Source organism: Bipolaris oryzae, assembly GCF_000523455.1.
Source record: "Bipolaris oryzae ATCC 44560 unplaced genomic scaffold scaffold_2, whole genome shotgun sequence".
NCBI lineage: Eukaryota > Fungi > Ascomycota > Dothideomycetes > Pleosporales > Pleosporaceae > Bipolaris > Bipolaris oryzae.
In genome coordinates this window covers 347,282-369,575 of record NW_006911278.1, presented here as the reverse complement: position 1 = coordinate 369,575, position 22,294 = coordinate 347,282, and the positions used below count along the sequence as shown (strand labels likewise).

The 22,294-nt window shown below is 52.9% G+C and overlaps 9 protein-coding genes across 9 annotated transcripts; 4 read left to right on the top strand and 5 right to left on the bottom strand.

Annotated features, from left to right (window-relative positions):
• Positions 1 to 1,082: 1,082 nt before the first annotated feature.
• On the bottom strand, positions 1,083 to 3,161 carry COCMIDRAFT_80507 (uncharacterized protein; the record flags this gene model as incomplete). Its single annotated transcript, XM_007684431.1, has 2 exons — positions 1,083 to 2,950; positions 2,999 to 3,161. The coding sequence occupies 2 exons, from the start codon at positions 3,159 to 3,161 to the stop codon at positions 1,083 to 1,085; spliced, it is 2,031 nt and encodes a 676-aa protein (XP_007682621.1).
• A 2,076-nt stretch (positions 3,162 to 5,237) lies between these two features.
• On the bottom strand, positions 5,238 to 5,843 carry COCMIDRAFT_60894 (uncharacterized protein; the record flags this gene model as incomplete). The annotated part of the gene is made up of 1 exon (XM_007684430.1): positions 5,238 to 5,843. A coding segment is annotated over one exon (606 nt), but the record flags the coding sequence as incomplete, so codon positions are not given.
• A 1,423-nt stretch (positions 5,844 to 7,266) lies between these two features.
• Positions 7,267 to 10,092, bottom strand: COCMIDRAFT_31872 (uncharacterized protein; the record flags this gene model as incomplete). The annotated part of the gene is made up of 7 exons (XM_007684369.1): positions 7,267 to 7,324; positions 7,395 to 7,865; positions 7,927 to 7,953; positions 8,008 to 8,098; positions 8,221 to 8,378; positions 9,017 to 9,681; positions 9,733 to 10,092. 7 exons carry the CDS (start codon positions 10,090 to 10,092, stop codon positions 7,267 to 7,269), a joined length of 1,830 nt encoding a protein of 609 aa, XP_007682559.1.
• A 701-nt stretch (positions 10,093 to 10,793) lies between these two features.
• On the top strand, positions 10,794 to 11,261 carry COCMIDRAFT_31871 (uncharacterized protein; the record flags this gene model as incomplete). Its single annotated transcript, XM_007684368.1, has 3 exons — positions 10,794 to 10,866; positions 10,922 to 11,067; positions 11,121 to 11,261. 3 exons carry the CDS (start codon positions 10,794 to 10,796, stop codon positions 11,259 to 11,261), a joined length of 360 nt encoding a protein of 119 aa, XP_007682558.1.
• Positions 11,258 to 11,662, top strand: COCMIDRAFT_80690 (uncharacterized protein; the record flags this gene model as incomplete). The annotated part of the gene is made up of 1 exon (XM_007684429.1): positions 11,258 to 11,662. The coding sequence occupies one exon, from the start codon at positions 11,258 to 11,260 to the stop codon at positions 11,660 to 11,662; it is 405 nt and encodes a 134-aa protein (XP_007682619.1).
• Positions 11,663 to 12,008: 346 nt separating this feature from the next.
• COCMIDRAFT_80616 (uncharacterized protein) lies at positions 12,009 to 13,043 on the top strand (the record flags this gene model as incomplete). The annotated part of the gene is made up of 3 exons (XM_007684428.1): positions 12,009 to 12,247; positions 12,325 to 12,704; positions 12,760 to 13,043. 3 exons carry the CDS (start codon positions 12,009 to 12,011, stop codon positions 13,041 to 13,043), a joined length of 903 nt encoding a protein of 300 aa, XP_007682618.1.
• Positions 13,044 to 13,218: 175 nt separating this feature from the next.
• On the bottom strand, positions 13,219 to 13,757 carry COCMIDRAFT_80827 (uncharacterized protein; the record flags this gene model as incomplete). Its single annotated transcript, XM_007684427.1, has 2 exons — positions 13,219 to 13,413; positions 13,530 to 13,757. 2 exons carry the CDS (start codon positions 13,755 to 13,757, stop codon positions 13,219 to 13,221), a joined length of 423 nt encoding a protein of 140 aa, XP_007682617.1.
• A 1,405-nt stretch (positions 13,758 to 15,162) lies between these two features.
• On the bottom strand, positions 15,163 to 18,726 carry COCMIDRAFT_523 (uncharacterized protein; the record flags this gene model as incomplete). Its single annotated transcript, XM_007684309.1, has 1 exon — positions 15,163 to 18,726. The coding sequence occupies one exon, from the start codon at positions 18,724 to 18,726 to the stop codon at positions 15,163 to 15,165; it is 3,564 nt and encodes a 1,187-aa protein (XP_007682499.1).
• A 1,570-nt stretch (positions 18,727 to 20,296) lies between these two features.
• On the top strand, positions 20,297 to 22,180 carry COCMIDRAFT_21688 (uncharacterized protein; the record flags this gene model as incomplete). The annotated part of the gene is made up of 1 exon (XM_007684338.1): positions 20,297 to 22,180. One exon carries the CDS (start codon positions 20,297 to 20,299, stop codon positions 22,178 to 22,180), a length of 1,884 nt encoding a protein of 627 aa, XP_007682528.1.
• Between the last annotated feature and the right edge of the window lie 114 nt (positions 22,181 to 22,294).

Below are 22,294 nucleotides of genomic sequence, written 5' to 3'. Positions count from 1 at the left end.
CTGAAAGAAACAATGAGATATAAGTACCGTGCTGCTGACTCGACTAACAAGGTTTGAGACGTGATCGTCTTTTGGTTCATCAGATCAAAGTCAAGATCGTATCCTCTACTCATACAATGCTGCTCACCGAAACGCCTCGGCCCGTCAAGGGTCCCCGCATATCTAGTCGAATTAGGCAATGAGTACTGGTCGGGATTCCCGACCGAGGATCGACGCAGCAATCAATGTGTCTGCTAGTGAGTTCCAGGTCCAGAAACCGGGAAATTTCTCAAGAGCCCAACGCGTGAAATGTTCCTATTGGTAAAAAAGGGCCGTGTGGACGTGAACGAAGCTTGGGCCTAGGCGGATCGCGGGATGGACGGCGATGGCGGCGGGAGCGGGATGTGGGTTCCGTCCAGCTGTGTGGCGATCACGTCTTAGTAAAGCAATGAAGAACATACTTTATTGCAATGATTGAGGCGCTTTTCATGTTCGTATCCGACGCACCGGTACGGAAATGAGGGTGCGAGTCTCGACACGGGAATGTGGGCGCTGGCGATAAGACTAGAAAAAGCAGTTATGGCTAAATGCAGTTAGCTCGTCTACTTTCGGATATCAAGTCATTCGATGAGAGAGAATGATGTCCAATACCCCGTACCCTTGTATCCCTCCAACGCCCTGTCAGGTCTAAGGCCGTTTGGCAGACGCGAGGAAAGTCTATTCGAGTAACGTTAACGCCACACCATTCAGCAATCAAAACGTCCCAACATGTGGTCACAAGACACTTAGTTGAAATTATATTTTGCTTTACAAAGAATATACCTCGGGTAAAAATGTACAAGTACCCTCGAGAAGATAAAAGAGATATGAATCTAAAAATGCTGATACTCTCAGCAGGAAAACTAGACGACACTGTATGAGATCTACGCCCAGGTTTAAAAAAAACCCCACAAAGTTGGCAAGGGAGTCGACAGATGAAACCTTGCACAACGAAGGCAGAAACCGGGATTCCACAAAGAGACCGGCAGAGAGACCCCAAGTAGGCGTCAGTGATTACCTCACGCGGAAGGAAGCGGGACAAGGATCAGGCATCCAAAAATATGCTACTGAGCCCAACTGCCCCTTCTAATTGCAACAGTACCATGACAAGAGCTGGTAAGATCTTCGTCAGCCATTTTGGGATGCTGTCTCGCCCACTCTTTTATATAGATGCGCAGCGCGCGCCAACGCATGCATGTTTCCTCGGTAATCTCAGAGTCCTTCAAGTTGCCGTCCTTTCCAAGGCGAATGTAACCGCGAGATTTGGCGAGATGGTCATCTTGCCGCAACTCAGAGATAGGAATGTGTGAAATTTTGGAGAGCTCCGCGTCAAATGGACGGGCCATGGATGGATAGCCCAGCGATAGATAATTGTAAACCTGGGTAACGAAATCGTCACCAAACTCCTCTTCGATCGACTGCTCGACAGCAAGTTTCTCATCAATGCCAGCAAAGTCCGATGGCGCGAATGTTGCACCCGAGCTAGATGCTGGAGGAGTAGGAGGCAACAGACTCGCAGACGGGGTTGGGTAAGGTGAAATGGGATTTGGTATCTCTGCATTGGGCGTCAAGAGACCAGTTGGTCCGCGTGGGGACTTGTCTCCGCCATTGACGCAGAATCCGCCCCACAAGCCATGGGTGCTCGAGGCGCGGCTGTTGGCAGTAGACCACAATGATGGTGTTGTGCTTGTTTGTCTTCCATTGCCCTTGCCGCACCACAGGCTTTCACCTTTTTCAGAGGCAGCTTTGGACTGCTCGGAGAGATAGCACATGGCTGTCCTGACCGCGTCACATCCTTGGGTAGGATCGAAACGGGATGGCTCAGGAGATTCGCAGCGTGGAAACTTGATGTCTTGCCCGAGCATAGGGGGGCGGGCTTCTCTTCGCTGGCGCTCCAATTCGGGGTCCTTACGTTCCTTTGCAAACTTGCTAGCCGTGGCAGCGTCCAGAAAGCCTGCGGGATTGCCAAAGGGGCTGAAAGCAGGTTTTGCGTATTCAGCAGGCTTCGGCTTCTCTTTCTCGGCAATCTGCTCTGCTTGGTATTTCCGCATAGCTTCCAATTCCCAGTTCACGACAGTATATGGGGGCTCGGGCTGGGGCTCGGGCTGGGGCTTTGCCTCTGTGACAGACGGCTCTGAACCCTCGGTGTCACGATCTACATAGTGAGCCACCGGCTCGTGAATATCACTGTTAGGGAATGCTGCCAACGCTTGTTCTCGGAGTTGCTTCTCAGCAGCCTTGGCTGCCAGCTCAAGCAAGTATCCAGCAGAGGTGCCATCGGCACTCTCCCGCCGTCGGGTAGCCTCCTTGTACATGAAGGAGTGGTCAGGCCTGTAGGGAGGTGACTCGGTGGGTGAAGGCGGGGTTGATGCCTCAGACTCTGAAGATTCAATGGGATCCAAGTCTGGCACGCGGAATGAATGTTGTGAAGAGCTAAAGTACGATCGACGCCTACTTAGTGGTGAAGCGTTGCGTTGAATCTCGAGAAACAAGGGGTTTTGTGACATGTCATATGTCGGAGTGTTTACTGGTGGGGTAGGTGGAATTCCCAATATTCTTGCTTTTCGGGCACTGATGGCTGACTCTGGGGTCACCTCGGTCTTTTCGTAGTCAAACAATACAGGCTCGTCGTCACCTGCTTTGCGGTGTCTCTGAGCAGTCTCGATCAGTTGGGGCCTGAATCTCTTAACAGGCAGCTTTCTCGGCACTGTGCCCAGGGGATTAACTTTGAACTTTTCAGTAGGCGATGTCTGCTCTTCCCAATCACGGGCAAACTTTTGACGACTGCTTCGTGTGGTCGTTTCTAAAGGCTGGGGAGCAAAGCGGCGGTTCGACCTAATGGTAGTTTCCATGGGCTGGGGTGCGAATCTTCGCAGCACCTTGGAGCTTGTGGCCGTGGTCTCAATGGGCTCGGGTATGAATCTCCGGTTCGCTTTGGAGCTTGTGGTTGTAGTCTCAAACGGCTCAGGCGCGAACCTACGCCTGGCTTTGGAACTCGAAGTAGTGGTCTCAATGGGCTGAGGCGCAAACCTTCGCGGCTTAGGGGCCTCGACAGGCTCCGGCCTGGCTTTATCCTTTGAAGATGAAACCGTCGTCTCAAAGGGCTCGGGCTTGAAGCGCCTTGGAGGTGCTGCAGAGTCCATCTTTATTAGCGTTGTATACCCCCGACAAGTGGCCCTTTATGATCTAGTCTTGTGCGGATCGTTTATGTCACTGTTGGGAAACTGCCAATCGCAGGTGTGCCTCTGGTGCGGATGCGCACGCGAGCGGGGAAGTCGATCGGGGAGGTGGATCGGGACAATCCGGGGTACGTAGAGGTAGCAATTCACAGGTGGTTGTGATGTTGACGGGTGCAACAAGACGCAGGGTGCCTCTTGGCTACCGAGGTATATGCAGTGTATAATGTTCTGCTCGGTGGGTGGGTGGGTGGGCGGGCAGAGTTCAAGAGTAGGCGTGTAGGCTTTGGGCAGCGGTCAGTCGCGAGGACATGGAGGTTGTGGGCAATGCATATGCACTCGACTCACCAGACCGCGTATCTCTTTTCCCACACGGCCAGGGGCTTGTCGAAGGGCGGAAAGCGTGTGGACGGGGCTCTGGCGGGCAACATGTGAAATATCACAGTGTCGAGCGGGCGGTGGACGGGGTGCAGGATGACGTATGGCCGACTGGGTCGCAGGTCGCAGTGACAGTCTAGGGGCGACCGCGCGGGGATTCGCGAATTTTGGGGGGGGGGGAGACAGGAGGGAGGGATGGAGGGGTGGAGATGGTGTGGAGGGATATATGAGGCAGCGCAGTGTAGCGGTACGACGGCAGTGCTAGGGCCCTCGACGGTCAAGCAGGCGCGTCGAGTTGACAAGATGGTGATTCTTGTTGGGTCCAGAAGAGCGCTTCGATCAAGTCTCGACCGTTGCGCCTCCCCCTTCATGCCCGATAACTCGAAATTGTTCCATCAATGCACCGCGCCCACAGTGCCGCCGCTGATGCATCTGCACTCATGTCCAAAAAAGCAATGCTCACCACCTGTCACTGATTCTCTGACGCTGCCCGGCAGCAAGCCACAGCAGCGTGCTGCTTGTCGGCGCAGCAGTGCCGTCGAGTCAGCCCAGCAGTCAGCCCCCACACATATCCCACACCTCCAATTCGTCTAGCACTACACGGCGCGACGACGGACAGCAGCCGTGTGGGTCGCTGGCAGGGCTAGGCATTTCCATGTCCATGTCGAGGCCGCCGCCATGGATCGGGATGGCGTCGCTGACTGGGGGATCGACAAATGACATGGCAGCGAGATGGCCTCGTCGATGACCTCCATGCCCTCTCCAAGAACGGCGGCCGGGCCTGGCGTGCGAGTATTACTACACGGGATATACTACCACGTACACCTACACACCCGCGAGCCTCTGGCACACGCGACCGTCCGCATGTGCAGCCAACATGACCGCCAAGCCATCATCGTCACGATGCATCGACTCGAGCAACGTGCTCTTGAGGCGCAACTTGTTCGCTTTGGGATCGGAAGAGGTCTCACCACGCAATAACGCACGGGTCCACGTTCCGTCGACGGTACACGCTGTCAGCCGCAAAGAAAATGCCTCTAGACGCATCCGCGGCCGCCCAAGGGGTAAATGCATGTTTCGCCGTTGTCTATTTCCAGGCCATCTGCTAGGCCAAGCCACGGTTGCACCATGCCAACAACGTTAGGCGACCGTCCACCCACTGGGGGGTGCGGCAAATGTACTACGGGTGATATCGGAGCAGCCCCAGCGACCAATTTGCACCTACACGACCATCACTCGCTCTGCCGGATGTGACATCTACAACCGGACATTTCTCCCATTGTGCCTCGCCCGCCCGTGACGCTGGCCCCTTTCCTTTTTATTAGCACAGCACGCAATTGCAATACTTGTCTCCTCAGAACCTGATCTGCTTGCACTCGACCTCACGTGCCCACTTTCCTTTCTACATGCATGCATGTGTGAATTGAGGTATCAATTTCAACTTAGAAATATAGGCAATATCAAACCTAGCTCCGGCCCACACGTGCACACGATGCGGCTAGCTAATTCCCGAAACAAGCAAAGTGCGCCCTCACTCCAATGCAACAACAAGCTCGAATAACAAACGTCCTGGAACACAAAATACTACTCAGCCATGACCTAGTAATATGCTCGGAATCGAGGCGGTGAGACGCTCCTGTATGCAGGCGCATACTCTCTCACCAACTGCTCCATCAAGGATGACAACCGAACACGATCCGGCGCGACCAGATGCGATGCCGGATCCCCTCTACAATGCTCAATCTGCGCACTGAGGCGCAAAGGTTTTTGGAGAAAGTAGTAACTCATTGGCAAGGGAGATGGGACCCGCATGAGGCCTGCCAAAAGTATAGTATTTCCTGGGTTGGACGACAAGCTGCGAGCCGGAACGCTCGCACAAATTACTGGGCTGCGGTCCCCCGACGAAGCTGGCTCAACCACCATACTCACAGACATATCGCCAGTCTCCAGCGAAGACAAAAACTCGCTGCCCGTACCGTCCGAAGCGGACTCACCAGAGTCCGGCATGAACTCCTCGGATCCCCTGAGATCTTCAGACTCTCCACCACTTTCATCCTGCGCCTCTGCATCTGAATGCACGTTTTCCTCCTCGCCGATGACCGTCTGGCCATCCATCTCGGCCCCGCCACCCTCGTCGTCGCTATCCTTGTTGCAGCCGGAATCGCAGTCAAAGTTGCAATTCCTCGCGTTGAACTGAGGAGGTCTTTCCGGATCCGAGGTGTTTATGTTTGGCTGCATAGGCGAATCCTTGCCACCGTTGTGGTTGCACATTGTGAGGATGATTCCCGAGGACAAAAGCCGGGGAATAAGGCTATGCCAGCGTCAGCATGAGTATTAACCGGAGTATTAAAGAAGCCATCGCCCACTGAGGCGTCGTCTACTCAAGTAGACACGACCTACCTACAAGGCTGTGGCTGTGGCTGTGGCTATGGTAACAAGGTCTATATGCAATGATGCTTACAAAAGGCTTGAAGATAAGACAAGGCAGTAGTGGCTTTCGAATGGTACAAGCTAATATTACAGACAAAGATTTCGACTTGCTGAAAGAGTAAACCCACAATCACAACCACAGCGCACCATCGCATCTTTAACTTCGCACTCACAACCCCATTAACCTCAGCTAGCCGCCCGCCATCGACTCACACCCATCATACTCGCCACCACATAAAGTGACACGTCGACCATTTCCCCTCACCCAGCCCAAAGCCACGCGCCGACACAAGGGAACCATCCTCTGGCACCTCATCACTGGCCAATCTCCACGCCTCTACGCCGCATGAATCAGCAAACAGACGTCACTCCAGGGCCAAAAAAACACCCGTCACGCTGTCTCTCTCGTCGCCTCTTTCATACACCTCATCACCTCTCTTCAGCTCCGAAACCGGGGGCCGGACCTGCCGCAATCGTGATTACCCTGAGTTATCCCTCTTGGACAAGGGGGAGAAGAGGGCTACATCATCACATGTAGGCAGCAGTACCCGCAGATAACCGACATAAGACCCTGTCGCATTTCCAGCCCCCAAATCGTCCCGCGCCCATCCCCCCCCCCTTGTAAGTCAAAGTCATGGCTGTTTTATCAAAGTCCCATTGCACTTTCCGTCTCACCGGGGCCCCATTTCGCTTGCACGCCGTTTTTCAGGCGAAGCGGGGTAAATCAAAGAAAGTCTCCGCCGGTCAGAAGGGATGGGTTTAGAGGAACTTGTGTGAGCCAATGACGTGGAAGGGGGGACGGGGGTTGGGATTGGCTGCCTCGTTTTTTGTTTGGAAATCGCAAAGGGACTTATGGCGTTTATGACTACGTGTAAGTTTAAGGTGAGTCGGAATAGGGAATGAGCTGAATGTAGAAATCGAGAGATGAGATGATGTTGAGGGTTGGGATGGATGAGATGGTGTGTCATGTGATTTGTCGTCACAAAGTAAACTCCTGATCGTACGACTGTGGGAATCCTAGTCCGATGTGTAGATTTTGAACTTTTTTTCTCTTTCTTCTGTTCTTCTCATTGGCTACTGAATTGCTTATCTTTGTTTGAACTTTGCGTCTTGATCCACTCTTTCTATTCCTCTTGTTCTCTGTGCAATGCATGGAATGCCAAACATCCCCCCAATATGTCTTCCTGAGGAAGGAAAAAAAACACCTCCCCCCCCCCGCCCCCCAAGAGTTTGAAATCCCACTCCATCCATCCTGTTTCCTGTTCTATTTATTATGCCACAATAACGTCCGTAGCGAATCCCACTCATCCGACTGCACATAACTATTCTCTCCGTTAGCAAACCCAATCCTCCCGAGTAAAAAAATAGAAAATGATGGAAAGTAACACCCACATATAACTCATACTACTCCGCAGACTACTCTGCACACTCTCCGGATGCCACCTGAAAATATACATAACCATGGCCCAACTCAAACTCGCAAAAGCCGGCCACCCATTCCTCACCAGCGCGCGCCTCATCTCTCCATTCCCAAACAACTCCCACCCTTTGACCCCGCCATGTTTGCCCCCAGCACCGGTACCAAGCTCTCGCGGCTGCACGGCCAGCTTCGCCAAAGCAAGACACACACGTGCAGCGACGTAGATGACGATTTGCTGCGAGACGGAATTGTGGATTGTGCGGCCGAAGACGGTGTAGCCGCCGAGGAGGCCCGCGAGGAACGAGTCGTATTGGCGCTCTTTGCCGTTGGGCGACGTGTGCCGGAGGAGGAGCATGGTGGCTTTGTAGACGAGGGCGAAGAGGCCGAGGTTGCGGGCGTGTTGGCGGGTTGCTTTGTAGACGAGGAGGCATTTTGAGCGGAAGCTGTCTGGAGGTTAGTTTCCGGCGTGGATTGGGTAGGACGAGGGAGGTGGCAGATTTTTACCTTCCTGATCGGAAGAGGAAGATCATTCTGTGGTGTGTTAGCTCTGGGGCTTGTTTTCTTTCTACTGAGGAGGATACATACACGAGTGCGTGTGGAAACCGCACTTTACTCCCGTACACGATACCGTTCCTCACACCCTTCACCAGTGTAAGAACATCGTGGTATTTTGGGTCTAGAGCAATCTTCTCGAGCACAGCCTATATGGTTCGCCATTCTTGTCAGTTATCAAACACGACGACGGGGAGCTCGGAGCGGAGCGTATGCACAAGGTTTCGCAGCGAATGGGCGACATACGTGGAGAGCGTGTAGTTGGTCCATGTCGGCGGTAATGTGAGTATATGCTGTCTTGGACTGCACGTGTAGACAGTAGGGGTATCAAAGAGCGTTGTACGTTCGTCTGCGATTGCGACAAAACGCCAGCGAGAGATCGCCAGCTGACGATGCGAGCGAGCCTCGGTTCAGGGCGCGCGCCAGTCGCAATGACGTCGAGTTGCGCCGTGCTATTTCGCAATTTACAATGCTGCAGCGAGACGTTGAAAGGAGGGATAGAAAACCAGACAGTGATTATTGAAGAGGAAAGACGTGCATTGTAGGGCTGGGGCGGGAAGTGGATTGGAGACTATGCTTGCACGGGTGTACCCTGAAGGTGAAGGGTCACAATCGCGTTGCCATCTGCATCCTCGGCTCCAATCTCACATTGCCGCTGCCGGTCGGTCTGGTTTCCCCACGTTGGAGCATTGTTTCGCACTAGACCGCAATCGGAATAGTCTAGAGATCACAGGATTCTGCTGCTTTGGCATGTGAAGGCTTGTGCAGGGTGCAGTTGACATGTGCTTTTGCGGGCTGTCGTTACGTAGTAGAGCATACTGAAATGGTGTTTAATGGCCAGTGATATTCTAAATACAAAAAAAATAACAATAACTCTAGTTATAAGCTATCTGTAAGATCATGATTGGTATCTCTAGGACGACGCCTCAAATCTATGCTTTTTTTTTCTCACAAACGCCCTTCCAGCCTCGTTCTCGTGCTCGCATATGTACCGTCCAGCTCCCTTGGACGCTTAGAAATGTTTCTATCGCGCTACTCTGACCCGCGGCTGGGCCATCGCTTTTTCAATTCCTCGTACACAGTGAAGATGAACGCAGAACTGGGGATCGATCTTGCGACTGTGATACCGCATCCACGATACATACCCTTGATGCCGTGCTGTTTCCACAGCGCCTTACCTACTGCGGTGAAACTCGACTTTCCGCCCGTCAGATGCTTGACGTCTTCTGTCTGCATTCGCGACTTGATCGTGTCGGCGGGATAGAACATAAAGTTGTATGCGCCACCAGCAACAGAGCCAGAAGCCATGCGCTGCCACACACGAAGATCCTCGTCTTTGGTCGATCCGTTGATCCCCTTGAAGATAATCTTCATGCCCTCGTAGCCACCAAACCATGCCGCGCCGCCTCCTGTTTCCCGGATCAAGGTTCCCAGCTGACCGTGCCAGTAGCCGGAAAAGCCTTGGTGGCGATAGATCGAGGCAATGACTCCTCGAATTGTTGGAGTAGCAACCACAGTGCCAGGGCTTTCTACAGGAACTTGCATCTTGCACTTGACAAGTTCAATGGGAGTAAGAAACAACGACGTGATTGCTCCAGCGACCATGCCACACCAGAGCATACCTGAGTAGGGCAGGTCTCGTTCAGGGTGCCTCTTCAGCTCTGGATATACACCTGAGGCTTTCAGAGCATCTCCCGCTATACGATACTGTTCGCGACGTCAGCGTGGAACATGGGGCCTCGAAGAGGTGCAACTTACGCTGAAGAATAGGGTGCTGCTTTCCACCGCAGCCCCAACCAGAGGCGCACTAATACCTCTATATATTCCCAGAAACCCATCGTGCTGCAATGACTTCTTGAAGCAGTCCAGCGGCCCAGTGTACCGGAGCGGTATCGTGTCTGGCTGTGACTGCAGACGAACCTTGACCGTGTCGAAGGGGTACTCGATGTACTTGCCAACGATTCCAGCCGTTGATCCGCACAGAATGTCCTTTAGGGCCTCTTCTCCGCTGCTGGTTACATGTGCTGCAGAAGGACGCTGTGCCTCTTCCATGATAATTGTATTGGGCAGCCCGCCTCTTCCGACCAACACCCCCACCGAGCTCTTGTGTGCCTCCATCAATCTTGAATATGTAGGTGTATTTGAGTTGTATAGGACGGTCAAAGTATGGCGGTGGGAAACAGGGGCATGTTGGGTACCAAGAGTCGTGGGCGGTGAGAGGCGCGGAGATGAGTATTACGAAGTCGCGCTCATGTCAAGGCTGACGTGGGACAGCAGCGTACTGAAATTGCAAGTAGCGCAAAGCCAGGAGTGAAGTGACACAAGGAGGGTTGGACGGGAAGAGGCAGCGGGCCGTGGGTGGTGTGCGACTATGGATGAATGCAATTACACGAGTCTGGCGCCCAACGTGATGCAATCAGGAAAGACTTTTCCCTAGCTCCAAAAAATCTTCAGGGCGTCGGGAGAGGGAATATATAGAAAGTATCAAGGGCAAAGCGCCCCTTTGACCCGGACATGCCGCTGACGCGGCTGCAGGTGCAACAAACAAAAAAATGACCATTGCACATTACTAGTCGATGTGGCATGCGCGGTTTCTTTTTCTAATCTTATCAGATCTGATGGAATCATCACGGCCTGTCGTTGCACAAGCCACCCCGCTTTCAGCCAGCCGTGCCAGTCGTGCCAGCCGTACCACTCTGACCCTGGACGCCCTCCGCGCTATCGATATCGGCTAAACTTTTCTTGCGCCGCGACTGTCGACATCTTTGGCCCAGACGGAAAGACGCCGTTGAGGCTCAGCATTGCCCACCACCATCAACATGTCTGCATCCGTCACAGTAGAGGCGCCTCCCACCACCGAGACGGTGCCTGTCAAGGGCATGAAGAAGAACGGTATGCGCAACATTGGGAGTACTTGCGCCACACCACCATCTAACCACCTGCGCAGGCAAGCAATGGCACGACAACAAGGCTCCATTCCGCCCACGGGCAAATCAATCTTCGTGGGAGAAGCGCCAGGCGGAGAGGAAGGTCCTTGCTGCAGTCAAGGCAAAGGAGAAGGAGCTCAAGGAGGAAAAGGAGGCAGAGAGACAGGTACGCAGTGCGATTACTCAACTACGCGCCATTTGTGGCTGACAACGGGATAGCGACGAGTCGAGGCAATCAAGACGAAACGGGCGGCCAAGGAGGAACGCGAACGCTTTGCCAAGATGGAGGAGAAGATGCACAAGAGGCGCGTCGAGCGTCTGAAGAGGAAGGAGAAGCGCAACAAGATGCTCAAGTCATGAGCGTGGGTAGTGAAAAATGTGTGGTCACAGCACAAACCAACCAAAAAAATGCCGCTTCAAAGGAGGCCAGAGAAACACAAGCTGGCAAGAGCAACCGCTCCGTCGTTTCGATATACACGATGGATAGGCTATTTTCGATCGAAGCTGAAAGGCAGTATAATACGAGCCTCGGATTTGCAGAGTGTTGGCGCAAAAAAGGATACCCTGGGTTTCATAAAGTGGATAGCAACTACCAATCAATTACCACCATTACCCGTGTAAATCTGGCCGTGCAGTGCACCAATTTCCTCCATGTTAAAGAGAGACAAAAAAGGAACCATAACTGCAAGCTTGGCAGTACAGTCAGACGCCTGTCTGCTCCATCTCTATTCACATGTTTGTCCGTTAGGGGTTTAGTGTAACGAACCCCTGCAATGATACGCGACGCTCGGATGGCAGGCTTGCAACTGCGCAACCGCGAACCACAACGTCAACTGGCTTCCCAGCCCTCACAACCTCCACCATGACATGGAGGGATCGCTACACTTACATGCAGGCCTGGCCGACCCCACGGCATTCCGTCCCACTCTCCGGAGCTCCAGCGCAGAAACCCGAGTGACGTCGGATCCCATCAAGAAGTCACAATCGCAATCTCAATCTCATTCACACAAGCACAAGCACAAGCACAAGTCGTCGCGTCACCACGACGACAGCCACGATAGCCATCATCGTCATGGCTCGAGTCGGCGTCATGCGGCCAAGGAAGCCATGCAGTCGGCTATCCAGATACAACCGCCTGCTAGCTTTGGAGACCTGCTAAGGCAGGCGCGCGGGAGCAGGGACACCAGCCCCAGCCATAGTCGCAGGCAGAGCGTTGCCCCAAAGCAAGCCGAAGGGAGTGCAAGTGGAAAGGAGGAAACCACACCGGGCATCACCATCCCCCCGCGGAGACCGCTCCGGCCCGCAGATATAGAGCTAGAGGCAAAAAGGGTTGAGGCTAGAGAACAGTATGTTTGCGTCATTGGAAATACTCCGCATTCTCATGGCATGTCAGAAAGAAAGCCTCTTCTAACATGTCTCATAGTGAGCTCCGTGCCGCCCTTCAATCCCTCTCGGACCAGTCTCTCAAGATCTCGCGCCGCCTAGACGATACACACTACTCGGTCCTCGAGAAGATATCCGTGCTGCAACAGACAATTGGCACACTGCACGAGCTGTCGGGCCTCACCAGGGAACTACACAAAAACTTCGAAGCAGACACTACAGAACTCGTAGAGGATGTGTCTGGCCAAGTCGAAGCATTTGACAATTTCGAGACACAGCAAGAGCAAGTCATCGGCCTCGAGGAGCGGATCAAAGCAGGAAAAGAAAAGGCGGATGCTCTAACTGCACGACTCGAGCAGGCCAAAGAGCATGTTGACGCCAAAGCCAAGTTAGAAGCAGAGTTGCAGGCAAAGAACACTAGTATGGATACCATGGCACTGCTTCTATATTCAGTCAAGCTAACAAGTGGTTTCAGATTGTATACGTATTTTCTGGGGTATCGCTGGTATTATAGCCGCCATCTTCTTTGCCCTTGTCCTCTTCCATGCCTCTCGACCGGTCTCTGATATTGTCGAACAAAATCACACTGGGTTGGACCCCGCATCTCGAGATGCCATCTTAAATGCAGACATACCGGACATTGCAAAGGAAGCAATTATAGGGTCACCAACACCCAAACATAAACCCGCCGTCAAAGTGGATAATTCCAAACGCACTCTCAAGGATAACGAGCCCCTCCGTGCATTCGACGAGCTATAATATTTCCTATACTTTTAGATTCCAAAGATACCCTTTCCTTTACCAATAGATCAAGTCATTAATCCTATCCTGAACTTTGAAACTTGACACACATTTCTCCTCCACAACCTACACAGTCCTATTCCCCTAATGCCCAGCTCTTGTCACCAAGCAACATAACACCCATGCCCTTCCCTTAAACCCCCGCTTGGAAACTCTTCCCATCCATATGCTCCACTTTCACCTTCTCCAAATCCACATCCTGCAACATCCGCACATTGATGCCCGTAATGCCCGGCATAAAATTCTCGTCCTTTGACCTCAACATACAAGAGGACCCGCACGTGCCACAGAAGTAATGTCCTACTTTATTCGAAGCAAACGAGTAACACTGTTATCCATATTAGTCCGTTCTTCCTCTTCTTCTTCCTCTTTCAAAAGAGGGGGGGCAGGGGGGGACCTAGAAAAGAACAGAGTTTGGGGGAGGGAGGGAGGGAGATATCATACCTTAAATTCCTCCAACGCCCCCTTTTCAAATACTACCTGCTCATTCGCCACATAGATGAACATGTACCCGTTTCGCTCGCAGATACTGCAATTGCACTGTTTTATCACTGCGTCTGTGGCGGAGAGCGGTGGGGATGCGGTGACGGTGTAGGTGAAGGCGCCGCAGTGGCAGGATGCGTTGTAGGATGCTGTTGGGGCGGAGGGGGAGGGGAGGGTGGGGAGGGACATATTTTTTCTTTGCTAATTTGATGGGGGTTTGATGAGGGTTCGGCGTGTGGAAGAGGGGTTGAATGCTAGTAGTGATGGGATTTACACCGTGTGTTTATTAATATGTATCTTGGTCGTCTTGTACAGATATATATATATATATTCGTCTACGAGCAGCGTTTACTTGGCTTTTCAGGCCGCCTGAATCCACAGAAAGCGGTCTCTCCAACAACTAGATTCGGTGAGTCACACACATCTGCAACCTGTGCATTGTGCAGATTCCCCCAGTCTGGGAATGGTGGGAGGTATCTATTCGTTCCTTGTGGCGTTGCTGCTCGCGAATCCACGGCGTGGAATAGCGCCACGGGCATGGTGGCTCCTCAGCTGACTTCGCGTGCATGTCGCGTCGCTATGGTAACAATGCGTGAAGGAGTCACTCGGTTACGCGTCTGCTCGGCCTTGGTGTTCGAAATGGGGCGCACACCTTTGGGATAGTACGGTGTTGAATCAAGGTTTGGCTAGGCTTCTGTGCTTTTTCGCACCGTTCGTTTCGTCCACTTACTAGCTGGCTGCATTGAACTATGGGAAAAGCATATTGGATTGGCCATACGGTCAGCTGAAGTCATTCTTTAACTGCAGCACCAACTCTTATATGACACAATTTTTGTTTCAAATATCAGCCGCAAGTATATTTAATTTGGTGTTGTAAGATATTTTGGCTTCAAGCATATAGCATCTTGGTGATTGGTTTATAGACTACAATTTACAGGGTCCGAACATTGGCTTGGCTAATTAAAGGTCGTGAACATTAAGCCCATAGTTGCGGTACCATCATGTGACAGGCAAGAAGGAGTGATGTCACGCGAATCTTACCGATTATGTAGTAGAGGGCACTCAGTCATGACACTAGGTTCAATAAGAAGATTGGCAAGGCAAGGCAAGGCAGAAGCCTGCATACTTATCCTGGTCTGCTCCGTGCAAATGGGACAAGTGAATATGGGCCTTTCGTAAAACTGAACGGCGCATTCAATCGCCTTTAGATAGTTCAGCCCACGGTGCAACGACAAGCAATGACATACCTTTATACAGGAATAGAATAAGACAGGGCGACTTCACGAAACCTAAAGGTGATCAGCTTGGAAAGTGGGTGCAGATTATTTTTGTTACCATAAGTGGTCCTATGAAAATGGCCCGGTGGCAGCTCAGAAGTCCTTATCCCTAGCGTACTTCAACGCCGCAATACTCCGATCTAACCCTACTGTGATATACATGATAAGCAACGTAAGCCCGAACCACAAGGACACTGACCCACGATTGCTTAAACCCATAAACTTATGCCGGATCGCTGGATGGAAAAGCAACGCTACCCCAGAATGGTGGCACTGGGGGAAAACAATCAAAAAAGGAGGCACTGGGAGTCTTACGTTTAGATGAAGATGTCCAGTTCATGTCTCTTGACATGATCTTCCTCAAAAGCGGGGTATGCTGGGACCATGGCATCAGCATTCTGAACGTATGCGTCGTTGTAGATGCGCCAATAAGGCTGTCGAACTTTGCGAGCCGGATGAAACAAACCAGCCCATACGTAATTCATGACAAGCGGAGTACCGATTGCGTTGCGAACACCCTCAATGGCTTCGATGATCCTATCGATGACGTGAGGACTGGTCTCGAAGAGGTTGGGCCATAGAAGGTTAAGCAAATGGATCATGGCGTCTTCGCAATCAAGGCCAACACAACCCAGAGCGACGTGCTTGACCACGGAAGCGGCAGTCTGACGATGCACTTGGTCTCGGTCGATCAGAGCGTCTTCCAAGAGTGGTGTGATGGCGTAGACATAATCCTTGGCCATCTCGCCAATATACTCAAACATGAAAGACAATGACTTGAGTACACCATTCTGTACGTTGAGCTCTGGTACACGATATTCGTTCATCAGTGCGGGAAGGACAGTGAACGGCGCGCAAGTCTCAGCAACAATACCAATAGCGACAGCTGTGCAGACACGAGACTGACGCTCCTGGACTCGAAGGTTACCAAGAAGGGTGGCCAACACATCCTGGGGACCGATAGCCTTGGCAATGTAACCAAATGTGTTGTTGGCAGCACGACGGATACCCTTCTTGTGCGCCTTGAGCATGTCCAGGAGTTCGAAGCAGATTCGCATCCATTCACGGGGGTTGACATAGTTTGCACCTCGGTCGGCAATACGTCCTACAAGATCGATGGTGTTTTCTTGCACCTTTTCGTGTCGATTACGGAGAATGGGTGTAAGCCGGGGCAGGAGATCTTTGATGGGAGGCTGCATAGCGTGAAGGCCAACGACTGTGACAATAGCGCGAAGAGCGCCGAGGATCGAACCAAGAACCTCTGGGTATTCTTCACCAAGATATTCGTAAAGCGCCTGTGCAAGCTTGATGAGCTGCGGATCCTCGTCACACTTTTGCATGACGAAGGTAATACGGGAGATAAGGTCTGCAGCTTGCTGACGAACAGTGGCAGACTTGTTGTTGAGCCTAGCAAGGACCGTTGCAACAATCTGTGGAAGATAGGTCTTCGTCCGCTCACCTAGGGCATTGACAACAGTAGCGAAACCGTCGATGACAATGGGATCCTCGATGGTCTGATCCTGGAAAGCGACAAGCACACCGTCGATGAGCTGCTCTTCGAGACGCTGGTCGACGTCATGAGCACCCAAAGTGCTAATGACTTTATCGACAGTTTCAACAGTCATCTTGCGGTATGCTTCGTTTTCATCCTTCATGTTGTTGACAATGCGGCCTACAATCTCAGAAACACCAGCCTTTTGTGCCAGGTCCACCGTCGTGTCCACTACTTGGCGGTAGTTACGCTTGTCAAGAGCCATACGCCGTACCCAGAAATGCTTGAAGAACTCTGGCAAGACATTATCCTTAAGGTATACTGGTGTGACACCGGCTGTATTTGAGCACTGAGAAACGACCTTCAACACAACCTTCTTCATTTCCTCATCAGGCGACTGGAACTCGCGGATGACAATCTCCATGATCTGACTGGTGTAGTAGTTGGAGTATTCCTCGTCCATAAGCGGGATAACGTAACCCACAGCCTTCAAGAAAGACGCGAGGGCCTTACCACGCTGACGGCGGGCACCAGTCCAGAGAGGGTTGAGAATCTCGTCGAAAGATTCGATACCATACGGGCTGGCCGCTTCGGCAAGCGCGGCAAGGGCTAGAGCTGTAACCATACGGACCTTGGGCTGCTCGTCGTTCAGGTTCTCGCCAATGCAGTCGACAAGTCCCTTCAAATGAGGCAGAATAGCGCAACCCATCAAGATAGGAATCTGTTGGATGATCTTCACACCAGTATGGCGCGCGTGCCATGACTTCTTGGATCGGCAAACGGCTCGAAGGAAGGGGAGCAGGGCTGGTATACCAAGAGCAGACGCGACAACGGCAAAGGCTCGAGCGGTGGTGTTTCGGACGTATTCATCTTGGTGGTCCAGGTCAGGGCGCATCGTACTGATCATGTGTGCAAGACCAGCAGCCTTTGCCAGGTTAGAAATAATCTCACGACCTTCGACACGTGCATAGTAGTCTTGGTCGATAAGGAGGGGTTCAATGACGACAAGAATCTTGTGGACGTAGGGACGAACGAGATCGTCGAGCTTGTACAGGACACGGTCAATAACCTTGACAAGCAAATGTCGTTCTTGATCTTCCAGTGTCCGTTCCATCAGGAGTGGCAGAATCTGATTGAACAGGGCTCCGGCACCAAACTGCCTAGCATTGTCTGTAAGTTGTCGAAGCGCGGTCTTTCGCATGGGTGGTGTTCCGTTCTTGACTTTCAGAAGCAGTCGCATGATCTTGCGCTCCTTCAGCTCCTCCACCGTCATCTCGTTCTCGTCGGCACCGTCTGTAAGTTTTCCAAAGTACTTCATATCCTCGTTCTTGAAAAACTGCAAATCGCCAACACCCGGAATTTCTGTCGGCAGTTGTTTGCCCATGGCAGCCAAGCTGTTGTCTACCTCAGGAATCAAGAAACCCTGGTATCCGGTGGGGAGAGCTGGCATGCCTACTGGTCGTCGTACTGGCTCGTAACCTGGTGGTGGCTCGAGGACCTTGTAGCCTTCGGCTTCGCCTGGGAGCATCATGTCAAGCTGCTCATCAGACAGCGGGGCGTTGCGACTCGAGATATCGGTACCAAAGGCAAAGGTTGGAGCGATTGGGTGTGCACCATTCGCAGCGGGAGCAGGCGTTGCAGCAGCCGCAGGGGCTACAGCGGTGGTATCCCAACGTGACCGGACTGGTGCAGTAGCTTTCTTTGTGTCTTCTGGTGCCGGCGACCATCGCGAGCGTTTCTTGGGCTCTTCCTTGGCTTCTTCCTTGGTGGCGGGAGTTTCGTCGTCTGCAACTTCGTCCCATCGTCTCCGTTTGCGAGCCTTCTTCATCGGTGGGGTTTTGTCACCGTCGACTGTGGCGGATCCGTCGTCCTTGAGTGTAGGTTTGTGATCAAGAACCTCGTTGCCTCCAGACTTTTCCTTGTCTTCAATCAGTTGCTTGACACGCGCCTCCTCACGCTCCAACTCGCGCTGCTTCATGACGTCCTTGTATGACTGGCCGCCATCCTCTCCGTCCTTTGCAAAGGGGTCAGCACGTGTCGGGGAGAGTGCGCGGTCGAATCGTCTCCGTTGATAGTCGGTTTCGCGTGATGCAATCTGGGCCTGCTTCTCGCGGCTGTCGAGGATGTCGGCCTCACCCGCGTCGCCGTGCGCAAACTCGTTCATCATCTCCTTGGATGCCGTGTATTGTCCAACAAGACTCCGACCATTGAGTTGGACGTCGTCCATGTCATCGTCCTGATCAGTGACGGCGATGGAATTGACATAGTCGCCCGTGTTTCCGCCATAGAGCTCCTTGTCAGAGGGCTCCATCAGGGACTGCTTGTTGTTTGACGAATCCCCATTAGTGGCGCCATTGGCCCTTGATTTTCCTGCGCGCGGGCCGGCCATTTTTGCTGCAGGTTGCGTGACGGCTTGGGGTGATTGGGGTTGATTGAGGGGATGGCAACAGCAGGCCGCGAGCTTCTCTCAAGTTTCGGCGGCCTGTTTTGGATTAGTGCGGTAGCTTAGTCATCGCACCCGTGGACTCGGTGGTGTGAAAGCATGCGACATCACGTGTTTGTTGCCGGCTGGACTTTGGCCAGAACATTAGCGCTTTTGACAAAAAGGTGCTAAAACATGACAACTGCATTACCTCTTTCCACCGCTCACCTCTGTACGTAAGGACATGCTAGTACACTACACTACACCCACATACATGCATGCAATGAGCGGGAGCAGGCGGTTCGCCCAGGCTTTGCGGCACAGCAAGGTAGACCCGCCTCTTTGTACTAAGTATGCCAATTGCATGGCACCCTAGCCAACCTCTTACAATCAATAGTCGTAGTATATTGGCACAGCATAGCCACCTACCAGAGAATGCGTCTTTTTTACACCACCAGCCAGTGGAATGCCATCGGTTTCCGTGACGTGTTGGTGTGAAAAGCGTGGGTGGGAACACTGGCCTACCATAGGTTGCACTACAGACGGAAGAATTTGTGAGCGTGCGGAGCCGACGCGTTGCTTGCCCCAATGTCATGACAATCATTGACGTCTTAGACGAGCGTCTGAAGCGTAAGACGAGAGTCTCTTCTGGATATGCCTGGGAGATTCCGAGCACCTTAGCGGCGCCCGGGCTTATTCTCGCTTTTCATTTGTTGGGAGCCGCCGATGATCTTGTCGTCTTCTCAGCAATTCCGGAACGCTTTTCGAGAAGCCGGTGTGCTTTTTTGCGTGTTTGTTGTTTTGGCGCTCCCCAGCATCGTGGCCCGCTTTGTAGGGCCAAAGCCGAGCATTGGCACAGGGCTGTGGGCAATGGTCGTCATGCGATTAGGTGGCTTGTTGATCGCCCTTGGACTCGACATTGCCCCAGCCTCGCGAAGGACACCCAGCATGTGCACACCGCCAACACACAGCCGCGGCTGCTTCGTCATCATCAGGACAGCTCGTAAATGAACTCCAGGTGCATGCCGCTACCACAATCAACATCTGAGATTGGCACAAGCGTCCGACTCTGATTTGCACAAGAGGCGTTCAGCAGCGAAGCGTACAGAAGCAGAGGACGGGTGCTAAAAATACGTCTCACGTTGCCACGCTAACCATGATCCGCCGAACTACATTGCGTGTGGGCCTAGCAATACGGGCCCTAGCAACGAATGACGGGGAGGCGCAGTGTCGTGCGACCCCAAGCTAACGGTGTGTTACGAAGCTGCCGGCTTTCTCAAGGGCTTGAAACGGATACGTCGGTTGTGTGCTACCCTGCCAGCCACGCAGTAACTTCTGGCAGGCCGAGCCCGGGGATATTGGTTGAGTCGCCGCATGCTACTGATAACGACCGTCGCCGTCCCACATGGTTTGAGGGGTGGTTCCTGCCTCTCGCTTTATTGAGCTGCTCGTGCCCGCGTGCCCGCCCGACCTCTCTCATTATTCTTAATATTTCTTCCAGGCATCCCGCCCTTCGGCTAGAACAGCCTCAAAAAAAATGGCGGCTGTGGCGCGCAACTTACCCCAGGATGATGTTCATCCACTGCTTAGGCACCCCCGGCCAATCAAGAGGGATCCTGCCAAAGCACATCGCATGCTCGACTTCATCGCAGGTTCAGAGGAAGCATTGAACAGCCTACAACGCGAAAAGTCCGTAACAACACGATGGCTCGAACGGCCAATGTACGAGCAACAACAGACTTCCCAGGTGGTAGAGCAATCAAATCAGCCAACCGAAGAACCAGTGCCAGAGGCGGTACAAGTCCAGGAACCATCCAAACCAGAGCTGGCTCTAAAGGTTGTGGAAGTTCCCCAAGAGACCCCGAACGACGACAGCGACTCTGATCTCCTCGACAAATGGACCAACCCGGACAGACCGACGTCGACTCTCAAGGCTGACACAAGTCTGAGAGCGCTACCAGACTTGGAGCCTATGTCGAAGCTTAATACGTGTTTTGTCAAACAACGACCACAACCACTCACACGGCCAGTGTCTTACAACTCGCAACATCTACTCACACCAGAATGGACCGCTTCACCGACTACCTTCAGCCCCGAAACACCAGGCTCACGCCATATATCATCAAGTCTCGACAGTCTGGAAAAACCAAGGAGTAGCATTTCTTCCCGGGGCAGTTACGAGTGTGAGCAAGTACACCCTGCGCTGCGAAACCGTCAGCCTATGCAAGAAACAAAGGACACACAGACGGGACGTCCCATCTCATACCATCCCCAGAGTTTTACTTCGCTCGACAGTCCACCACTGAAGCAACGCCCACGTCCGACCTCATTTGCGACCTATCACCAGCGCGTTCGTTCCGGAAGTAAGATTGCATCCTCACGAGGCCTACGAAACAACAGCTATCCCACAAATTCTTCGAGGCCGGTATCTGGCATCATCCCCAAAACAGTTGCCGGAGAGGACATTGAGAATGACGATAGCTATCAACGCTTCGGAGATGATGAAGTCGGCCCTCCTACGCCCATGAAGTCAACGACATCAACACTCCCATCGCCACTAGCATTCTCAGCAACTCCCGCAACCCCAGTTCGCAGCCCCTTTGATTCCTTCGACAACCTCGAACAGAAGCCCAAGGAAGAAAAGGCCAAACCAGAGAAAAAGAACAAAAACCGCTGGTCCACCATCCCGCAAGCCCTCAAGAACTTCGGCGCTCGACGCCGTGACTCTGCCGCCGCCCAACAAGAGCAGCCCAAGTTCGCCGCCGTCGTCGACGACATCCGCAGAATGAAACTCACAGAGGAAAACCTACACACCTATGAGAACGAATCCACACGCGCCTCCGTCCTCTCCAAACGCCAATCCGCCTTCGATCTCGCGCCCACACCCGCATACTCTCCCTTGAACCCTTCTACCACCCCAACCTCCCCCCACCTCGTACCTCTCCCCGCCCCCTTCGCCCCATGGACCACAAACGCACCGCCCAGTCCCGCAATGACAACCGCCGACCGCCGCCGCAGCAGCGCCGCTTCGCTCTCCCCCAAGCAAAGACCACTCGGCCTCGCGGTCGACATCCCTCACCAAACCCGCCCCTCCTCCATGCACTCCTACACTTCGCGTCCGCCTACCACCGCTACCGCAGACGTACCCCGTATCGGCACCCCTGCTTCGCGCCGCAATACACCCGCTATCGAGCGCACCTGCATCCTCTGCAAGAACGTGAAGTCGAATGCAGAATTCGTAACGCGCCGTATTACAAAGAATTGCTGGCACGAGCCCGCGACTTGTGTTGAGTGCTTACAAGGCTGGGTCATGGAGTGTGCGAGAGGCGCAAGGGGGGTTGATGGATGCACGTGTCCCGAGTGTGGGGAGGGCATGGCGGGAGAGGATGTTTTTGCTTTTACGGGGATCGCGGCGCCGTGAGCTTTGAGGATGTTGTTTTTCGTGTATTTATATATTTTTATCGTTTTTTTTCTGTAAAAGGGTTCAGCATGGGAAGGGAGTTGCTTCATTCTTTTCTGTTTATTTCTTTTGTCT